This window comes from Mesoplodon densirostris, chromosome 5 (assembly GCF_025265405.1).
Source record: "Mesoplodon densirostris isolate mMesDen1 chromosome 5, mMesDen1 primary haplotype, whole genome shotgun sequence".
Lineage (NCBI taxonomy): Eukaryota > Metazoa > Chordata > Mammalia > Artiodactyla > Ziphiidae > Mesoplodon > Mesoplodon densirostris.
The window spans coordinates 67,842,856-67,865,211 of NC_082665.1; the positions used below are offsets into that span (position 1 = coordinate 67,842,856).

The 22,356-nt window shown below is 35.1% G+C and overlaps 1 protein-coding gene across 3 annotated transcripts in view; it reads left to right on the forward strand.

Annotated features, from left to right (window-relative positions):
* STXBP5L (syntaxin binding protein 5L) overlaps positions 1–22,356 on the forward strand; it is a 386,525-nt gene that overhangs the window by 191,795 nt on the left and 172,374 nt on the right. For all 3 annotated transcript variants that reach the window (XM_060099916.1, XM_060099917.1, XM_060099918.1), the window contains exons 9-10: positions 10,600–10,678; positions 17,641–17,795. In XM_060099916.1, coding sequence (XP_059955899.1) covers positions 10,600–10,678; positions 17,641–17,795 — 234 coding nt within the window. The remainder of the gene's footprint in view (positions 1–10,599; positions 10,679–17,640; positions 17,796–22,356) is intronic.

The following is a 22,356-nucleotide window of genomic DNA, read 5'->3' on the forward strand; positions in this document are numbered from 1 at the left end:
TCAGTTATTCTGCTATTGATTCCTTCTAGTGTATTTTTCATTTCAGTTATTGTATTGTTCATCTCTGTTTGTTTGTTCATTAATTCTTCTAGGTGTTTGTTCTTTAATTCTTCTAGTCTTTGTTAACCATTTCTTGCATCTTCTCAATCTTAGCCTCCATTTTTTTCCAGGTCCTGGATCATCTTCACTATCATTATTCTGAATTCTTTTTCTGGAAGGTTGCCTATCTCTACTTCATTTAGTTGTTTTGGGGGGGCTTTATCTTGTTCCTTCATCTGGTATATAGTCCTCTACCTTTTCTTTTTTTTCTATCTTTCTCTGAATGTGGTTTTCATTCCACTGGCTGCAGGATTGTAGTTCTTGCTTCTGTTGTCTGCCTTCTGGTGAATGAGCCTCTCTAACAGGCTTGTGCAAGTTTCCTGATTGGAGGGACTGGTGGTGGGTAGAGCTGGGTGTTGCTCTGGTGGACAGAGCTCATTAAAATTTTAATCTGCTTGTCTCCTGATGGGTTGGGCTGAGTTCCTTCTCTGTCGGTTGTTTGGCCTGAGGCGACCCAGCACTGCTGCCTACAGGCCCTTTGGTGGGGCTAATGGCAGACTCTGGCAGGGTTCCCACAAGGAGTACTTCCCAGAACCTCTGCTGCCAGTATCCTTGTCCCTTTAGTGAGCCACAGCCACCCCCCGCCTCTGCAGGAGACCCTCCAACACTAGCAGGTAGGTCTGGTTCATCTCCTATGTGTTCACTCCTTCATCCCCCTGGGCCCTGATGCACACACTACTTTGTGTGTGTCCTCCAAGAGTGGAGTCTCTGTTTCCCCTAGACCTGTAGAAGTTGTGCAATCAAATCCTGCTAGCCTTCAAAGTCTGATTCTCTGGGAATTCCTCCTCCAGTTGCCGGACCCCCAGCTTGGGAAGCATGACGTGGGGCATAGAACCTTCACTCCAGTGGGTGGACTTCTCTGATATAATTGTTCTCCAGTTTGTGAGTCACCCACCCAGTGGTTATGGGATTTGATTTTATTGTGATTTCACCCCTCCTACCGTCTCATTGCAGCTTCTCCTTTGTCTTTGGATGTGGGGTATCTTTTTTATTGAGTTTCAGTGTCTTCCTGTCGATGATTGTTCAGCAGTTATTTGTGATTACGGTGCTCTCACAAGAGGGAGTGAGCACATGTCCTTCTACTGATATATTTAGATTTAAAGACAATTTTTAGAATAGTTTTAGGTTCACAGCAAAATTGAGAACGAGATACAAATATTTCCCATAAACCCCCTGCCCCGCACACATGAGTAGCCTCCTCCATTATCAACATCCTCAAGCAAAATGGTACATTTGTTTTAAGTGATGAACCTACATTTCCACATCATAATCACCCAAAGTCCATAGTTTACCTTAGGGTTCACTCTTGGTGTTGTGCATTCTGTGGATTTGGACAAATGTATAATGACTATATCCATCATCCTAGTCTCATACAAAGTAGTTTTAATAACATAAAAATCCTCATGCTCTGCCTATTCATCTCTCCCTCACCCTCTTCCCCCACAACCCCTGGCATTTTTACTTTCTCCGTAGTTTTGCCTTTTCCAGAATATATTTGGAATCATGCAATATGTAGCCTTTTCAGATTGTCTTCTTTCACTTAGTAACATACATTTAAGGTTTCTCCATGTCTTTCGTCGCTTGATAGCTCATTATTTTTAGTGCCAAATATTATTCCATTATCTGGTTGTACCACCATTGATTTATGCATTCACCTATTTAAGGACATCTTGGTTGCCTCCAAGTTTTGGCAATTTTGAACAAAGTTGCTATAAACATCCATGTGTGAGTTTTGTGTAGACGTATGTTTTCAGCTTCTTTGGGTACATACCAAGGAGTGCAATTCCTGGATCCTATGGTAAGAGTATGTATAGTTTTTTACAAAATTGCCAAATTGTCCAGTTTTCCAAAGTGGTGTACCATTTTGCATTCCCATCAGCAATGAAAGAGAGTTCCTGTTATTGCACATCCTCTTCAGCATTTGATGTTGTCAGTATTCCAGATTTTGGCCATACTAATAAATGTGTCCTGGTATCTCGTTGTTTTAATTTGTATTTCCCTTGTAACATATGGTGTGGAGCATATTTTCATATGCTCATTTACCATCTGTATGTCTTCTTTGGTGAGGTATCTGTCAAGAACTTTGGCTCATTTTTTTGTTGGGTTGGTTGTCTTGTTGCCTTTTAAGAGTTCTATATAAATTTTGGATAACAATCCTTTATCTGCTGTGCCTTAGCAAATACTTTCTCCCAGTCTGTGGCTTGTCTTTAATTCTCTTATCTTCCACAGAGCAGAAGCTTTTAATTTTAATGAAGTCGAACTTACCCATTATTTCTTTCATAGATAATGTCTTTGGTGTTGTATCTAAAAAGTCATACCAAAGGTCAGATAGGTTTTTACCTATGTTATCTTCTAGGAGTTACATAGTTTTGTGTTTACACAAATTGATATATGACCCATTTTTAGTTAATTTTTGTAAAAAGTGTAACGTCTGTGTCTAGATTCATTTTTTTTGCATGTAGATGTCTAGTTGTTCCAGCATCATTTGTTGAAAAGACTGTCTTTGCTCCATTGTATTGCTTTTGCTCTTTTGTCAAAGATCAGTTGGCTATATTTATGGAGGTCTATTTCTGGGATCCCTATTCTGTTGCATTGATCTATTTGTCTATCTTTCTCTACATTGTTTTGATCATTTTAGCTTTATAGTAAATCTTGAAGTCCCAGTACTTTCAGCCCTCCCATTTTGTTCTTCAATATCGTGTTGGCTATGCTAGATATTTTGCCTTTCCATATAAACTTTAAAAATCAGTTTGTTGGTATCTACAAAATCCCAAATTCTATTGGGATTGCATTGAGTCTATAGACTACATTGGGAAAACTGACATCTTGACAATATTGAGTCTAACTATCCATGAACATGAAATATCTCTCCATTTATTTAGTTCTTTGATTTCATCATCAGCGTTTTTTAGTTTTACTCCTGTCGATCTTGTACATATTCAGTAGACTTATACGTAAGTATTTCATTTTGGGGGATGCTAATGTAAATGGTATTGTGTTTCAATTTCAAATTCCACTTAGTTTTTGCAGGTATATAGGAAATAAATTGACTTTTGTATATTAGCAATGTATCCTGCAACCTTGCTATAATCACTTCTTAGTTCTAGATTTTTTGTCAATGCTTTTGGATTTTCTACATAGGTGATTATGTTATCTATGGATGGGTAGTTTTATTTCTCCCTTCCAATCTGTATACCTTTTATTTCATATTTTTGTCTTATTCCATTAGCTAGAACTTCAGTACAATGTTGAAAAACAGTAGTGAGAGGTGACAGCCTGGCCTTGTTCCTAATCTTAGTGGGAAAGATTTGAGTTTCTCACCATTAAGTACCATATTACCTATAGGATTTTTGGTAGGTGTTATCAAGTTAACAAAGTTCCCATCTATTTCTGTTAGTGAACCAAACTTGGGTACACTTGCCTGTGTGCAGTAAAGTCAATCTGCTGATACCGGGTTTTTGTGAAGAAAAGTACAGCATTTATTGCAAAGTGCCCAATGTGGGGCCAAGCAAGGAGAATGGGCAGCTCATGCTCAAAAGACCTGAAATCCCCATTGGCTTTTAGGGCTTTTAAAGACAGTGTGAGGGAGAGGGTTGCAGAGTACATGATCAGCTTGTGCTCAATTCTCTGGCTGGTTGATGGTGACATAACAGGGTGATGTTTCTAAAATCTCGATCATCAACTTTCTGGTTCCAGCTAGTCTGGGGTCTACATGCTGGTTGTCAGCATGCAGTTAAGTTCTTCCACCTGGTGGGGTTTTTTTAGTATCTGCAAAACAACTCAAGGATATGGCTCCAAATATTATCTATAGCTCTTGTGGAGGAGCTAAGTGTCCTCATGATGTTTTATGGCTAATTAATATTATTTTGTCTTGCTTAGCTGTTTTCCTTTGTTCCTGTATTTTCTCACTTCTTTAATTAAAGGTGCTCTTTGGAACTTGGCAAAGGCCTAGGAAGCTAAACCTTCCTGTACGAACAAGAGGCAGGGGACACAGTGGGGTGTCTGTCTCTGAGAAGGCCTTTCAGGGTCCTGCTCAGTTTCTTTCTAGTTTACTGAGAGTTTTTGTCATGAATAGGTGTTGGATTTTGTCACATGCTTTTTATGCATCTATTTATATGATGATGTGGTTTTTCTTTTTTAGCCTATTGATGTGATGGATTGTATCAATTGGTTTTTGAATGTTGAACCAGCCTTGCACACTTGGGATAAATAACACTTAGTCATGGTGTAGAATTCTTTTTACTACACTCTCTTTTTTCTCATGTCCATTTTCATGAAATACCTTTTTCCATCACTTCACTTTCTGTCTGTGTCTTTAGCCCTGAAATAAATCTCTTATAGACAGTGTATTGTGGGCTCTTGTTTTATTATCCAATCTGCCACTCTCTGCCTTTTGATTGGAATGTTTAGTGCGTTGACCTTTAAGGGAATTTTTGATGATTGCCATTTTAAACCTTGTTTTCCAGTTGATTTTGTATTTCTTCTTTGTTCCTTTCTTTTAGTTTTTGTCTTTCCTTTTATGGCTTGATAACTTTCTTTTGTATTATGCTTGTGTTCTTTTTGGGTTTTGTGAATCTATTTTATGTTTTTGATTTCTGTTTAGTGTTTTTCAAGTGTATTAACCCATTACTATATCTACTTGCTTTAGGCTTGTAGTCATATAGGCTCAAACACATTTTTTAAAAATCTCCATTTTCTTACACCCCTCCTCAACATTTTATGATTTTGATGCACTGTTTTACATCTTCATGTTTATCCTTTTGCTATTCGTTGTAGTTTCATCACGTTCAAAAAATTTTTTTTTATTTTCTAAATTTATGTGCTGGCTTTTTAAAGTGATTTGCTTTCCAACTGTGATTTTCTCTTTCCTATAGAGTCTTGCTTCTTTTCCGTCTAGATAAGTCCTTTCACTAGTTCTTTTCGGTTAGATTTAGTATTGCTGTATTCCTTTAGCTTTTGCTTATCTGAGAAATTCTTTATCCCTCCTTCTATTCTAAATGATAATCTTGCTGGATAGAGTATCCTAGGTTGCAGGTTTTTCCCTTCTAGGGCTTTGAATGTATCTTGCCACTCTCCTCTGGTCTGTGTTTCTGTAGAGAAATCATATGATAGCCTTATGGGGGTTCCCTTGTAACTGACTCTTTGTTTTTCTCTTGCTGCCTTTAGAATCCTCTCTTTAACTATAACTTTTGCCATTTTAATTATAATATATCTTGGTGTAGGTCTATTTGGGTTCATCTTTTTGGGGACCCTCTGTACATCTTGTACCTAGATATAATTTCCTTCTTTAGATTTGGCAAGTTTTCAGCCAATTTATTTGTAACTTCTTCAAATACATTTTCAATCCTCTTTTCTCTTTCTTCTCCTTCTGAGATCCCTATTATGTGTAAATTTGTTTGCTTTATATTATCCCATAGGTCTTGTATGTTGCTTTCATTTTTTTTTTTTTTTTCATTTGTCTTTCTGTCTGTTGTTCTGACTGGGTGATTTCCATTCTAATCTTCCAGATCACTTATTCGTTCTTCTGAATTATGTAGTTTGGTATTTATTGCTTTAACTCAGCAAATTAGTTTTCTAATTTTAATTGGCTCCTCTTTATAGTTTCTGGTTCCTTGTTACAGTGGTCTGCATTTCTATTAATAGCCTTTCTTAATTCCTTCAGTATTTTTATTACGTCCTTTTTGAACTCAGGATCTGGTAGACTGGAGAGATCTGTTTAATTGTTTTTTCGTTCAGGGGATTTCTCTTGTTCTTTTAATTGGAAGTGGTTCCTCTGCTTCTTCATTTTATATTTCTGTGACTCTACGAATTTAGGAGAAACAGTTATCTACTGTGGTCTTGAAGGGCTGTTTTTATGTGGGACCATCCCTGTGTAGCCTTTGTGAGTCTAATATTTTTGGTTAGAGGGCTGTTTTTAGTATGGATGCCTTCTTTGGCTTTCCTCAGTGTGTGCTGCCTGTTATCCTCTTGATGTGGGGTGTGGCTGGTGTTGTGGTGATCAGAGCCTGCACTGGATGTTGAGCGGGGCCTCCTTTTTGCTCCTTTTTACACAGCCCTGTTGGGGTTAGGGTATGTTCCCCAACTGTTGGAGTAGAAGCTCCCTGATCCGTTTCTAAGCTGTGGTGTGAGGTAGGTGGGACTGAAACACTTCCACTGGAAGAAGAGCCACTGACTGTTCCTCCACAGGAGCTGTCTATTGGGAAGTGCGTTCTGTGGTCTAGCCCATTACCTGTTGTGTGGGCTCACAAAGTGTACTGTTGTTGGCACTGCCCTTGGCCCTGCCTCAGCCTTGAGAATGCAAGCAATCAGCCCAGATGTCCCTCAGGCGCTGTGCTCACCAGTCCACCAGCATAGATATGCTGGCACAGATCCACTGAAATCAGGCACTGGGACCCGCCGAGACCTATGGAGTCAACCCACACCTCGACCCTGCCTCTGCATGTTCTGGCAGCTGCTAATGCTGGATCCACACAGCCACGGGAGTACCAGTAGTCTGCTCGAATGTTCCTTAGGCACTGAGCTTACAAAGGAGATGATGGCATAAATCCTCAAAAGCCACCAGGACACTGCTCAAATTTCAGCCCCGCTTTCAAAGTTGTGTGGTTCCTGGGGATCAGCACAGATTTCAGCCTTGCCTCTGAGTGTGGACAGCCCATGGTGCTTGTGTACTCCCAGAGCTCACAGAGGCAGAGCTGTGTCCACTGCAAGCATGTTTTGGTGGGGCTCCACCCTTCCCTTCTTCCACACACTAACAATGGGGCTTCAGTGGCGGACTTGGGCTCTGTCCTGCATACCCCCAGTTGCAGCCTAGGGCACACTCCAGCCCCTTCAGGCTGAAATAGGTAATTATGTTCCATCTTTTGTGTGTGTGTGTAAGTTTTTTATCTCTGTCTGTCTGCCTCTTTTCTGGTCAGTTTAGCTAAAGGATTGTCAATTTTCTTGATCTTTTTAGAGAATCAAATTTTAGTTTAATTGATTTTCTATATTTTTCTCTTTTCTATGTCATTAATTTCTGCTCAAATCTTTATTATTTCCTTCTTTCTTTTTGCTTCAGGTTCAGGTTGTTTTTTTATTCTGTGACTTAAGGTGAATGGTTAGGTTAGTGATTTCATATATTCTTTTTTAACATAGCTGTTCGTAGGTATAAATTTCCCTCTCTGTTCTGCTTAGGCTTCATCTCAGAAGTTTTGATGTGTTGTATTATACATTGTTCTACAATTGTTGAACAATGTTGTGAACATTGTTCATTGTATGAACAGCATTGTACCTTACATTGTTCTACAATATTCTTGGTTTTTTTCTTTTACCCATTTGTTATTTAGTCAAGGGTATATATTATATATATATATATGTATATGTGTGTATATATATATATATATATATATATATATATACAAACTCACATATGTATGTATAAAATTTGTTACATCAGCCTTTTTGCTTCTTATTTGTGGTTCTCTTCCTTTGTTCTTGTGGACTCAGGTTGCCATTTGGTGTCACTTTCTTCCTCCAGTGTAACCTTGTTCCCATACACCTTCTTTGTGTTATTATTTTCAAATATATTATATATCCCATATTATAATTATATACACATTACTTTTTACATTGCTTTTTTAACCAGTTAAGATTGGAGAGGAAATATGCAATTATACTGTCTTTTATAATTATCTACGTTAATTACTTTTCCATGTAATCTTTTTGTGTGTGTGTAGATTCATATTACTCTCTTTCAGCCTGAAGAACTTAAGTATTTTTTGAAAGGGAGCTCTGCTAGCAACACATTCTGTCAGTTTTTGTTATTTGGAAACATCTTTATTTCACCTCCATTTTTGAAAGATAATTTTGATGAACTTTGATTCTTGGTTGACAGGGTTTTTTTTTTTTTTTCCCAGTCCATTAAGTATGTCATTCCATTACCTTTTGGCTTCATTGTCTTTGGTAAGAAAGTTAGCTATTAATCTTATTGGGGCTCCCTTGTATACAATGAATCATTTTCCTCTTGCTGCTTTCAATATATATATATATTTTGCTTTTAGTATTTTTACCTTGATGTGTCTGGGAGTAGATTTCTTTGATTTTATCCTACATGGAGTTTATTGAGGTTCTTACATGTATAAATAATGCTTTTCAAAAAATTTAGAACATTTTCAACCAATATTTCTGTGAGTGTTTTTCTCCTCCTTTCTCTCCTCTCCTTCCAGTACTCTCAAGATGCACATGTTGGTGTGATTAATAGTATCCCACTTTTCTTTGAGACTGTTCACTTTTCTTCAGTTTTTCCTGCACAGTTGTGCTTATCTTCTCCTTGTTTTCCATTATCAGTATCTTACATTCTCAAAATTTCTTTATTAAATAAATCCATATTAATATTTCTGAGACATTGCTTTACACATATTATTTCCCAACTTGAAAGCTTCCAATGACTCTCCCTCGTCTATACTTCAAATTGGTTTTATAGATTGCCATTGTATGGCTCTTTTGTACCTCATCAGCCGTTTTGCACTCTTCTTCTACATTAATCTTTTAATCTGCCCAATTTGGCTTATCCATTATTCTCTCAACATACTAGGCACATTCTGCCTTCATGTCTTTTCTTATGCTCTCCTAGCCAACTTCTATCTTTTAATGCTTAATCTAGCTTCTAGAAAGTCTTCTGTGAAAATCTAGATAAGTCTTCTATTGTAAAAGGAAGCCACAGTTTTATTCTTAACGCCTACAACACTTCATGTCTATCACTTGTTTATGGTACCTCATGTTGTCATTTTCAAAAATTGTTTTGTTCAGTTTAGTAAATTTTAAGCTTTTTGGTAGTCAGTTATTTCTTTGCATCCTCCCACTTAATACAGTACTCGGAACATAAGGAAAAGCAATAAATGCAGTTGTTGATACTGTTGTTTTATGCAATGTGACATTTAAGCATATTTCAATTACTGACAGGCAATGAATATAATCAAAACAGAAAGGCTTCACCCCCAAATTAATTATTAGAGTTGGAAATAGAAGTAAAACATTAATTAAACAATTATTCTTTTCTACTAAAATCAGTGCATGAAAGTGATATTTATTGATTGAAAAATAGTAGTTGGTCCCATATATATAAACAACTGCAAATATACTGTTTTGGTCAACTAATGGTTTGGCAATTATTAGAGAAGCTCTGGATAGAAAAAACATCAACTGAGAAGAATGGGTCTCTTTGCTGACTCTGTCACTTCCTTCAGTTCTCTCTATTTCCATTCATTATCAAAGCTAGTAATCACCAACCAGATGTTCCTCACCTCTAAGACCACTGTTCAGAGTGAGTCCCTGAGCCAAAGTTGTCTCTTTGTAATGATCTATATTTAATATCAGCAATTCTTTTTCATATATAATATATTTAATGTCAGCAATTCTTTTTCACATACAATATAGATACTTTTAATCCTGTTTTACAATGTGAATGATATTGACCAATATTTTATTATTGGGTTGCCTCTTTAGTTGACATAAGATAAAAGAAAGAGAAGGCAACTTCAGAAAGCATGCCATGGAGCAGATAAGGTGTATTCTATGCTGATAGCCCGTTAAGCAAATTGGATAAAATTGTCCTGACATCCTAGTTGGATTTAGCTTTGCCATTCTGAAGCTATTCTAAAATTTTAACTTATATGCATGTAAACATCTCTCTGCATAATAGGTTTCTGTGTCTATAAACAGCTGTGGCAATACAAGAATAAATAGGGTAGTTATTAAAATAACAAACAAACATATCTTGAAAAACAGATGAATTTTATCAAAATGAGACGTAGAATTATAAGTAAAATCATAACTAGAAAGATAAGTATGTTATAGGCAGAAGTAGCTTTATTTCCATTTTAAACTCTTCTTGATCTTTCATTCAGACTCTTTTGGAGTCTAAACAACATAATGCTTCCCTTATAAGAAACTATTATTTTTGTTTTATGCAAATAGAGGACATCATTAAAATTTTTAAAAATCATGAAATATACCATCAGTGTTCATTGTCTAATGGACTTTCCTTTAAATAAATTTGATGAAAATGCAAAGATTTTCATAAGTTTTAAATGGCAAATCTTTCTGCATAAGAAAGGGATTTGCTTGTTTTGTAGGTAAAATTTTCAGCCTAGTATGGATTATTCATTATACATTTCATTATGCAGATAAGTATGTATATGTGTGTCTTCAATTCCGAAGTTATTTATCTTGAAACTTAAGTAATTAAAATAACTTTATATGATACTATATTTATACATGGAGAATGTGAAGCAATACAAATATGATGTTTACAAATAACTATTGTTTATATAACAGTCAATTATTAGGGCTCAACAAATTGTTTATAAATTTAACAAATATGTTAGGATACATAGAAATGTGTTTATTGTATTATGAAAAACACATAATTACATTTAAAAAATATTCCTTTAATCAAGCTTTTAAAATTCTCATGGGTTAGTAGAATTTAAATCATATTTAATAAAATCCTTTTTCTTTCTTTAGGAAAAACTCAAAGAGAAGGAAGAAAACCTGAATCTTGCAAACCAATTCTTAAAGTAGAATATAAAACCTGTAGAAACAGGTATGCATTTTTACTTTGAGAGTTATGGGAAAATATGTAAGAAACAGAGACAAGAAATTCAGATAACCTTTAATGTTTATATATTGTTTAAAGTTTTACATAATTATATTAACTGGCTGAATCTTCTTCATTGATAAATAACAGATTTCTTATTGTTCAACTGGCAAATGTATGATGTCAGCGTTATTATAAATAGCAACTCAATTATTTTAAAATTTATATGAATATTCAGATGAGTATTATATACATTTTTAACAATGTAGGACTTTTGGGCCATGCAATTACAAGCAGCAGTCATTCAACATTATTAAACAGCAGAAGCTATGTACCTGTTGGTATTACACATGAATTAAATACATAACCAAGTCTCTGTACTTTAGGATCTTACATTCTGAAGTTGGAAAGATTATAGTTAGTTGGGAAGGTAAACATTTATGTATATTGCCATAATACAATAGTGCTAAATTTTAAGATACAGAAAATTAAATAAAAAATAATATTTAATAGAAATTTATCTTGTATATACAGCAGCCATATCCTGTGCATCAGCAATGTTTATACTTACAGTAATTATTAGTGGCAATACTCTCATCCAGAATTACCATAATTACAAATCTTGCCTAGACCTTAGTTTTATTTTAAGTCTAAATTGGATAATTCTACTTTATATTTCTTAAATGTTCACACTAGAATATTTTCCTATTGTCATAGGTGCATTTAATGTTTGCTTATAGCTACTCTTCTCAAGGTATAGTAGATAGATGGATCAATACCTCTTTAGCCCAGCCTAATGTTACTATGTATAACTAGTAAAAATGATCATGGTTTTATTACTATTGTAACTAAAGTATTAAAACACTTAAAATTTAATCATTATGGATGAAAATATTTTACATATATTCTTTTCCTTCTTAAAACAGTGTTTATAACTTAAACTTTGCTTGAATCTTCAGGCTCAGTGTTATTTACATCCATTGTTATACAGTGTTGCACTTCAAGGACTATTGAAGCAGTTGAGCACTTCACACTTAATAACTGTTCCTAGCAGCTTGTGGGTTTTTTTTTCCCTTTTCATTTATGTATTTGTTTTTGAAAGTTCTTCTCTATCCTTCAGTTTTGGGCTTTTGGGACTTCTAATTTCCATTGTGTTATCCACTAGTATCTAGTCTTTTATTTGCTATAGACTAAGAAATTTGAAACCCTAGTTTGTAAAATGAGAATAAAGAGGTTCATGTGAAGGCGTGAGAGGTTTTTCCCTGATAAAGTACATGATCCATGGACTTTATGACATGTATTTTGTTATATATAAATGTATTTTTTATGAGGTACTCAACAATATGTAGCTTAATTCAATTAAAACAAAATGTATTAAGTTATTACTGCATAATGTGCATTGTGCAATTTGTTTGGGAAACTAAGATAGAAATTACTGCCTGCTTTTGAATCTGTTATGGTCTAATACCAGAAGTAAGCCCATAAACTCGTGGTTTCTATACAACATGTGAGGTGCTTTTATAGAGACATGCTATGAGAGCACAGCAAAAGGACAGCTAACCTTGCCTAAAGGGAGTAGGGAGGACAACAGTGAAGAGAAATCACTGAAATTCTTCTTAGGAAAGGAGATGCCTGAGATGGGATTTAAGGGATGGAAGATAGGATGGTGCCAGATGAAGGGAGAAAAGGGTAAACATGAAGAAAATGTACTTCAGAAATCAATAATTCAAGGCAAGGCAGTTTAAAATAATGATTAAGATCATTGCGACACTATTTACAATAGCCAGGACATGGAAGCAACCTAAATGTCCATCAACAGATGAATGGATAAAGAAGATATGGCACATAAATACAATGGAATATTACTCAGCCATAAAAAGGAACGAAATTGAGTTATTTGTAATGAGGTGGATGGATCTAGAGCCTGTCATACAGAGTGAAGTAAGTCAGAAAGAGAAAAACAAATACCATATGCACATATATGTGCACATACACACATATATGGAATCTAAAAAAATGGTACCAGTGAACCTACTGGAAGGTCAGGAATAAAGATGCAGACGTAGAGAATGGACTTGAGGACACAGCAGGGAAAGGGGAAGCTGGGTCAAAGTGAGAGAGTAGCACTGACATATATACACTACCAAATGTAAAATGGAAGGCTAGTGGGAAGCTGCAGCATAGCACAGAGAGATCAGCTTGATGCTTTGTGACGACTTAGAGGGGTGAGATAGGAAGGGTGGGAGGGAAGCTCATTAGGGAGGGTATATGGGGATATATGTATACATATAGTTGTTTCACTTTGTTGTCCAGCAGAAACTAACACAACATTGTAAAGCAATTATACTCCAATAAAGGTATATATTAAAAAAAAAAAGATCATTGGCTTATGGAGTAAGACAGCTGTGTGACCTTGAAAATTTTAGTTAACTCTTTTAAAATTTAATTTTCTCATCAACAATACCTATCTCACTGATGATTGTGAGGATCAAATTGAATTATGCATAAAGTTTGTGACATCATAAATTTGATGAGAGGCACATAGTGGATTTCTTAATAAAAAGGTTATTACTATCATCATCAAAGCCATGTTATTTCTCACTGTTAATATTTTTCAACTGATTCTAAATTGCTTTGTTCTAGTAATTGGTAGCTCAACTTTGTGTAGAAGTAATTCTTCAGATTTCTAATGTGAAATAATTATGTATTACTAGTCATAATTACTATCATGCCACTTACTATGCACTGTAGTACATTGTGTCAATTTGTTGTGATTACAACTGTATTAGAAAAGCCTCTTCTAGAAGCAGTGGATCCACAGCTCAGAACAAAAGGAGACTACAAAAACAGAGGGGCACTGAAGTTGAGTCCTGAAAGGTGTTGCCACAGCAAAATGGGCCATAGTCTGGAAGTGGAAATAGATAGCTATATTTCCGTTCCATCTAGTATACAGCAAATATTTTGTGAAGTCAAAAATTAGGATGGCTGTAGCATGAGCAGGAACTTTAAGAAGAGCCTTACCATATATGCTGCAGCCTTACCTATGCTGCATAGGTAACAGATGTAAAGGGTATGTTTTCTGTTTAATTTTATCTTAAACTAGCCATTCACAAACTTGCTTTACATTTCTAGGGATAAACAACCATTCTGCTCAGGAATCATTGGTCCCCAGTCATCAGTTTGCTTACTGAGACTCCAATCACAATGGCCTCAAGGCTTAATAATTTTATCGTTTAAAAAAAAAAGAATAATGATCTCTTTACCTGCTATCACTAGCATTATCAGGTTCTCTGTAGTTAATAAAAATAACCTTCTGCTAGTTTTGTAATCCCTTCATGTTGTGGTCACCTACAGATAAGACTTCATGGGTAGTTAAGTTCTCCAAGCTTTAGTATACCCATCTATAAAGTGGGAATAATAGTAGTAGTTCTCTCATTGGGAGGGTTAAATACAATAATGCATGTAAAGTTCTTCACACAACACCTGGCACATCATAATACTCAACAAATGTTATTTTAACATGTATTACATTATGTTACACAATTTATTTAATCCTGTTGCTTTCATTGAGACAATAAGGCTCAGTGCTTTTTATTATATCTATTTTACAAATTATACAGTAAAGTAGATTTTTTTCTTTTGGTGTACAGTTCTGTGGATTTGTAACACATGTATAGATTCCTGAAATTGACACCACAATAAGAATACAGAAAATTTCCATATCCACAAAATTCTCTCATACTATCCCCTTACAGTCACACCTTTCTCCACACCTAACCCCTGGCAACCAGTGGTCTGTACTCTGTCTCTATAGTTTTGCCTTTTTGAGATGTCATATAAGTGTAATTACATATTATGTAACCTTTGATCCTAGCTTCTTTTTTTTTTTTTTTTTTTTTGCGGTATGCGGGCCTCTCACTGTTGTGGCCTCTCCCGCTGCGGAGCACAGGCTCCGGACGCGCAGGCCCAGCAGCCATGGCTCATGGGCCCAGCCGCTCCACGGCATATGGGATCCTCCCAGACCGGGGCACAAACCCGTATCCCCTGCATCGGCAGGCGGACTCTTAACCACTGCGCCACCAGGGAGGCCCATTTTTTTTTTTTTTTTTTTGCGGTATGCGGGCCTCTCACTGTTGTGGCCACTCCCGTTGCAGAGCACAGGCTCCGTATGCGCAGGCTCAGCGGCCATGGCTCACGGGCCCAGCCGCTCCGCGGCATGTGGGATCTTCCCAGACCGGGGCACGAACCCGTGTCCCCTGCATCGGCAGGCGGACTCTCAACCACTGCGCCACCAGGGAAGCCCCCTAGCTTCTTTTCCTCAACATAATGCCTTTGAGATTTATCTAAGTTGTTATCAATAATATTTAATTGTTATTAATGTTTTCTTTATGTATGAAGACATTATCAATTATATGGTTATTTATTTCTTAATCCATCTGATAAATCTCTCAAGACACACTTGTATTAATTAGTAAAGCAGGCAGTTTCATGTGGTATAGCATTTACCAAAGTGTATCCCTTTAATTACTAATTGTATTCATGGAAAAAAAGGTCTGTAATCAAATAACTTTGAGAAATATGAAAAGTTCTGGGTTATTTAAACAAACTGGATTCTTTCCAATTTTTCAGAATATTTAATATATGGCGTGAGTTATAAAATTTCAGAAGGGAGATATATATACTTTGCAAGTGTTTGTCAAATTATTTATTTATTTACTTATTTATTTAATTTTATAGAACACCTATTAAGGTGTATTCCACAGTTTGAGAACTATTAAGACTAGAAATGATAAACACTCACTAGCTGCTTGACCCTGAACAAGTTATTTAACCTGCATTAAGCCCAGACTCCTTATCTATGAAATTGAGCTAATAGTACTTTTCTCATCAGGATTGAGGATTACAAGATTGTGAGGATTACATAAAACTTACTTTATATATACACAGAGCACAATATATGCCACATGGTAAACATTCAGTAAATTGTAGCTATTTATTACTTCAGGCAGTATAGACCACAATTTAGGAGAATAGGCTTTGAAGGCTGATAGATCTCAGTTTTCTTTTGGGTTTTTCTGCTTAATTGTTATTTAACCTCATTAATAAAATGAGAACAGTACTTCTGAGGATTTAATGTGATAATTAAATATCTAATGCAATTATCCATGAGTGGTTCCCTGAGCATTTTCCTGAGGAAATAGCTTTTTATTCAATCATTCAGTAATTTACAGAAAAGTGCATGTATATCAACAATTACTTCAGACCCAGGGTTTTGTGATGCAAAGTCATAATAAGAGCAGAAAAGATTGTGCCTCCTTTGAATACTAGAAAAGACATTTTCCAATGTGCTTACAAATAAGGGAAGTAAATTGCTTCTTATCCTATGTTTAGATTAGTACTAGGAGATGAGAGTAAATTCACCCACTTTTACATGGGCAAAATAGATATTTATGCCCTTTATTAATATTTGGAGCAGATAGTTAAGCTCAATATTTCTGAAAAGATATTATGTTCTCCAAGTCATGAACTTTGTTGCAAAACAAAGCAGCAGAGGTGCAAAAACCCATACTCATTTCATTAAAAATGATTTTTAAATCTGAAGATGTCTTCTAAATAATCTAAGTACTATGTATTTCATAGAAAAAACAAACTTGCTTCTTAATACCACCATTAGTAGGTTAGTGCTAATTAATATGTCTAATTACTGGGGCAAAACTAACTCAAGTCAATTGATGCAAGACTCAAGGAAAATAAATTAGAGCATTTTCCCTTTTTTAGCTTACAACTCAAATATTTATATGAAAATATTAAGACAGAACTTTAAATAAAAATTAGTGAAGGCATTTTATATGTAGGTTTTGATGGAAACTTTTTAAAAGGGTTTTATGTTGTTATTACATAGCCAGCATAAGATTAGCAAATGTCCCTTTGATAATGTTTAGTATTATGTACGATACAAAATGGAAAAGAAAGGGAAATCTTATGGAGTGAGTTCTAGAAACAAGTAGATTCTTCAGTTTAGTAGATGGATAGAAGTGAATTATTTAGAGAAACATATGTTCTCAAGGAATTTGGTACAATAAAAGTGTCTAGTTCCTTTAAAAATTTTTTGGAGAATATTTTCAGTTTGGTCCTATTGAAAAATACTTTATATCAACACACATTTTCTTTTATATACATATAATAGGGATACAGATATTTGAGAAAAAAATGAAAACTTTTGAAGATATTTCATAACTTTCTGACAGCTATGATATTTTATGGTCATTTCAGCCCCACTCTATTATCTAACTGTAACTTGCAGTTAACAGAAATGAAAAAATTTGTTCGAAGTTAGTTTTACAAGCTAAATAGAACTGGCTGACCCTAGGTAAAGTTGAGAAGAAGGTCACATTTACTTTTGGTGAATCATTTTCCCGTTACATATTAGTTTTCTCCATCTGTTTGTCATAACCCTTTCCCACAGAAACTCTATTATGTAGACTTTTCATGTTACCTTCTACCATTCTGGGCTTGCCACTGTCACATTTCATTTCATGTTGAAATTTGCCTCTATTTCTTAGTGATTTGGGGTCCCACCTGCCTACTGGTTAATATGATAAAGTAACATAGCCTAATATTCTAATAGTAGTAATTTAGAGTTTGGTAACCAACTAATATATGTGAAGATGTTCTGCTGAGTCAGTGAGCATCTTCCCCTCTCACCAACCTCACTGCCTTTCCCCCATCTCACCTCAACATCTTTAGCTTGATTCATTAGTAATTTTAATGGTGAGAATATACATCCAGCAAAAAGGAAATGGTAGAAGAGTAAATTGTTGGGTGAGATATTTGGGGCCAGGAAAGGCTTTTGCTCTCTGTCAAATTATTGTATATAATCCCTACTAAGCCCATTCCTTTTTGCCTCAATACTGTGAGATTGTGTCATCTTAAAGAACTCAATCTCATTAACTTTTTTTCCTCTGTAGTGAACCATTCATAATATTTTCTGGTGGACTGTCCTATGACAAAGCTTGCAGAAGACCAAGTTTAACCATCATGCATGGAAAAGCAATTACAGTGCTTGAAATGGATCATCCTATCGTTGAATTTCTAACTTTATGTGAAACACCCTATCCAAATGGTAAGTAACTAAAATGAAACTATTAATGTCGAAAAATCATTTTTGAAATGATAAGTTCCTAATAAAATTAAGCTTAAATATTTTTAGTTTTAGCAGCTGATATCTACTGTGATACAACACTGTGAGCTACAGGTGCTGGAGCAGGTTCTGCAGCTGTACCTACTTGAGAAAATGGAAGTAAGACAGATGTAGTGCAACAGTGCTGGAGTTTCAGGTTCTAATATCAGGTAAGTGCTTTAAACTTTGATAAGGATGGTGGAAGCTGAGCTGGGAGGGTCTGATCAGGGTCCGGGGTGAAATCACTTGGAGAAACTGAGGTCTCCTAATAGCCTTTCCTAGGCCAGCTCCACCCATCCCAATCCTGTGCCAATCAAAGTTAAAGCACTTACCTGATATCAGTGATCTGTAACTCTGGTGGTGCTGCATCTGTTTCACATCTGGCTTTGCTTCAGATGCAACTGCAGCACCTGTGATTACTCTAGGATTGCTGATGTATGGTTAGTGATTTATTCCAAATTTGAAAACAATTAGAAGAGCCTTTGGGAGGAGAGGTGCTTATGTATTTTTATCATCCCAAATATAAAGACTTTGTAAACATAAACAAACAGTCTAAACTTATATGCAAACTGTATAATGGAATCTAATGATGAAATATTTTAATAATGAAATCTAAAAATTGAGAAAGGTGAAATATAAAAAGGGAAATACGAGTTTATGATTAAAAAAGATAGTATGTGTATATATATTACTACATTTTCAAGAGGGAACATAGATGTAGGGAAAGGAACACTGTACTTGGAGACAGAGTATTTGGGCTTATGATTTAGCTCTGTCACTTACTAGCTATGTGACCTTGGACAAGTCACTCCACATTTATGAGTTTGATTTATCATTTGAAGAAAGAATATAATATTGATCCCACATGATTACTGGAAGGCCAAAGGGAATATACCTTGTAAACTATGAAGATAAATAGCTATTAGTTTTATTATAAATGTATTAATTTGTTTTAAATTATTGAGTTTCATATTTAAAAACTGAAATAAAGTGATATAAAATAACAATCAATGTGGCACTTTATTCCCAGAGTTGCCAGGGTCAGACAAATTACTTGTGTTGTAAATTAACCAACAAATATTTATTGGATGCTTCTATGGCCTCAGTATGACAAGAACTTGTTGAGAATATGGATGAAGTATGAAACTGATCTCTGATGTCAAATCAGAAAATCTGGCCACATGAGGAAGATAACTATGACTTAAGTTTAAAAAATATAACGCCTTAATTAAGCGCTGAGTTATACGAATCAGAGTTTAAATAATGTACCAATTTATAGGCTAGTCAGGTAGTAGATGACTGAAATATTCATGCAAAGCTTCATGGAAAAAGTAGGATTTAGATAGGGCTTGAAGAATGACTTGGGCCTTGAAAATAATATTGAGTAAAGGTTTTAGAAATTGTGAGGTTTTGCTAGAGTGAGATCAATTCAGAGAAAAATTTGAAAGCCTTTTGTGGGTATTTGGAAATAGGGAACTACAGAGGAATTTTGAGGAAATATTAAGTGAAAGAAAGCAATGTTTTAGTGTGTGGGTTTGAAGAGAGAGACCCTGAAATCTAAAACTTCAGATTCCAACTGGGAGGCTTTTGTGATAATGTACATTAAAATGGTCAAGATCTGAAACAGAGTGTGCTGCTTGTAGGAATGGAAGATGAAAACCTATTGAATTTGGTCAACAACTGGATTAGGGAGTGATAGGAGAGATGAGTCAAAGACAACATTTTAGGAATAGTGGTTTCATATGCAGTAATAACAGTTCTTGGAAAGAGAGAAATATACGTTTGAGTCAGTAGAGTTGTTTAGAGAGCAGACAAAGAGAGGGAAAAGGTCTTTAATATTTGTTTTTGAGTCATCAGAATATAGATGCTCTTTGGAGTTGTGAGAATGAATGATAAAGGAACAAAGAAAGAAAGAAAGAAAGAACAGAGGACCGAAAGCTGAGCTTAGGAAAATGCCTTCGTCTAAAGAGCCTCAAGAAAGAAGGTGTGCATACCAGTAATAGAAACTGAAAATGTGTGGTGGCCAAGATCAAACACTATAGGTATATGTGTATATACATTTTTGCACATCAGTAGAGATGTTAGGACAGCTTCTAATAATGTTAAACAAATTATAAATTTACTGTAACCAAGCCTAATCACTTCTAAGCCACATATATTACTTTGCTTTTCAGAGAAGTGGTAATGAGGATGGAACTTTTTACTTACTAGGAGCTGGGAGAAATAGTTTAACTTTACTCAGTAAAATATAAGTGTATTTTATTAACTATTTCTGATTAAAACAATAGTACATGAAAAAGCCAGAAAAGAACCCTGCAATACACAAGAGTATATAGTGAAAACTTTCTCACTGCCCTTCCAGAGGCAACCACTGTTACTAAGTTTCTTATGTATTCTCCCCCAAATAATGTATGCATACATGCATTATCTTTTTTATACAAATGACAGCATACTCTATATGTTGTTCTGTATCACACTTTTTTCACTTAACAGTATACAGTATTTTGATTATGATTCCATATTAGTAAATATGGAACTTTAATCTCCTTTATAGCCACATAATGATAAGTGTTATGCATATGTTAAACAAAATACACTTATTAACAGTTTTTAATATTGCTGAATCATTCTGACAATTCAGCCTATTTCTCAAAGTACACAAATGCCTAATCCTCTTATCTCAGGGGGCATTGCCCAGAGTAACTAACCAACTGTACTCTGAATTTGTCAGTTTTGCATCTATATTTAATTGTATCTGGTCTTCTACAAGTGTCATAAATAATGCATTTCTCTTCAGAGAAGTAGTATTTATGATGGAGCTTTTCCATCTTGTTGGGGGCTAGGGTTAAAAGGCTGAGCCTGCTCAGAAACAACCAATCTAATAAAAAAAAGTAATACAGTTGGCATCTATTGACTACTTACTCTTTAAGCCAGCCTTTGCATCAAACATCTTTATATACATCTAATCTTTATTAACAGTCTAAGGTAGTATTATTTTGCCATTTCAATGGGTAGAGAAATTGAAAATCAAAGAAGTTAACTAATTTGCCTAGGATCAAACTGTTAATAAATAATAGACACAAATTGAACCTAACACTGACTCCAAAGGAAATCTTTTTATTCAGTGGTTACCACAGCACACCGAGTACTTCTACAAACGTGAAACTTTTGCTACCAGTTTTTATTATTTGAAAAGAAACAATAATCTAAAACAGGTGTAATTACCTAAAATAAAAATTTATTTAAGACTTTTGCTCATTCATGCCAGTGTCTCAGCTGTTTTATTTTTGTAGCCATTGCTTCCCAACCCATGATTTTCCTAGAGAGGGATGAGAAGACAAAGAGGAAACTAGTAGTATTCTTCAAACTGAAAAACAAACAAAAAAATCCCCAAACCCCGAAACATATTGAAATAATGTTGAAAACTTAAAAGAACTCTAAGAGATAAGGGAGAAGAGGGGAAATGCCTCAGTTTGAAAAAGTTTGAGTAGCAAATAGTTTGAGGACTGTATACTGTTGTATAAATATGCACCCAAACAAGGTCAGGCTCCTCAGTTTTTGTTTTTTTGATTCTAGTTTTTCTCTCATAGCTTGTGACTTAAAAAATAAATATGAATAGGTTCTGTAGCTTCTCAGGACTGGAAGGACTGTGAAGGCCATCTATTTTAGTTTACCATTCAAGACTTGAATATTCTTGAATACAAAATTCCTGCCAAGTGATTGTTGAGTTTAGGATTAAATACCTCTTAAACTAGCCAGTAGAAACTGCTGGTATAATGAAAACAGCATGCATTAAAGTTTCAGGTCTATAACTTACTAGTTTTGTAACCTTGTGCCAATCTCATAACCTCTTTGGACTCCAGTTTTCTCTGTGAAATGAAAAAAATGATGATACATGCTCTAGCTACAGAGAATCAAATGCCATGTATGTAAAATGTTTTTGTAAATACTTTTTTCCTTAAATTGAGCTAACACTGTAACTGTGGCTTTCCTTTATTAGTCCTTTATTACAGATGGAAAGCAATGTCTTCCTTAACCACTATAACTAAATTAGTGCTCCCCCACCAACCAGAAGTCATTTCTTATACTATTACCCTTGTTATTTTTTTCATAGTTCACTTTACTTTCTGAATTAATCTTATTTGTTTACTTGTTCACTGTTTGTATGTATCCCTAGATTGTAAACTTTATTAGAACAAAGACCTTGTCATTCTTATTCCCCATATATCCTTTGTTCTTAGGACAGTTTCTGGAATATATTGAAGGAAGGAAGGGAGGATGGAAGAGGGGAGAAAGAAAGGGTTGAATTTTAAGAACTTGAAACTCCTAGGCTATCCTCAGACTCTGATTTTTTGAGATATATACTCTTGGGCACATAGTAGGAAGTCTTTAAGTACCTGTTAAATCACATTGAATTGAAAGTAATTTTTTTAGTATAAGGAGTGTTGCTCTCATAGGGAGGTGAATATGTATCACAACTGAGAGAAGCAGAACTATTTCCTTA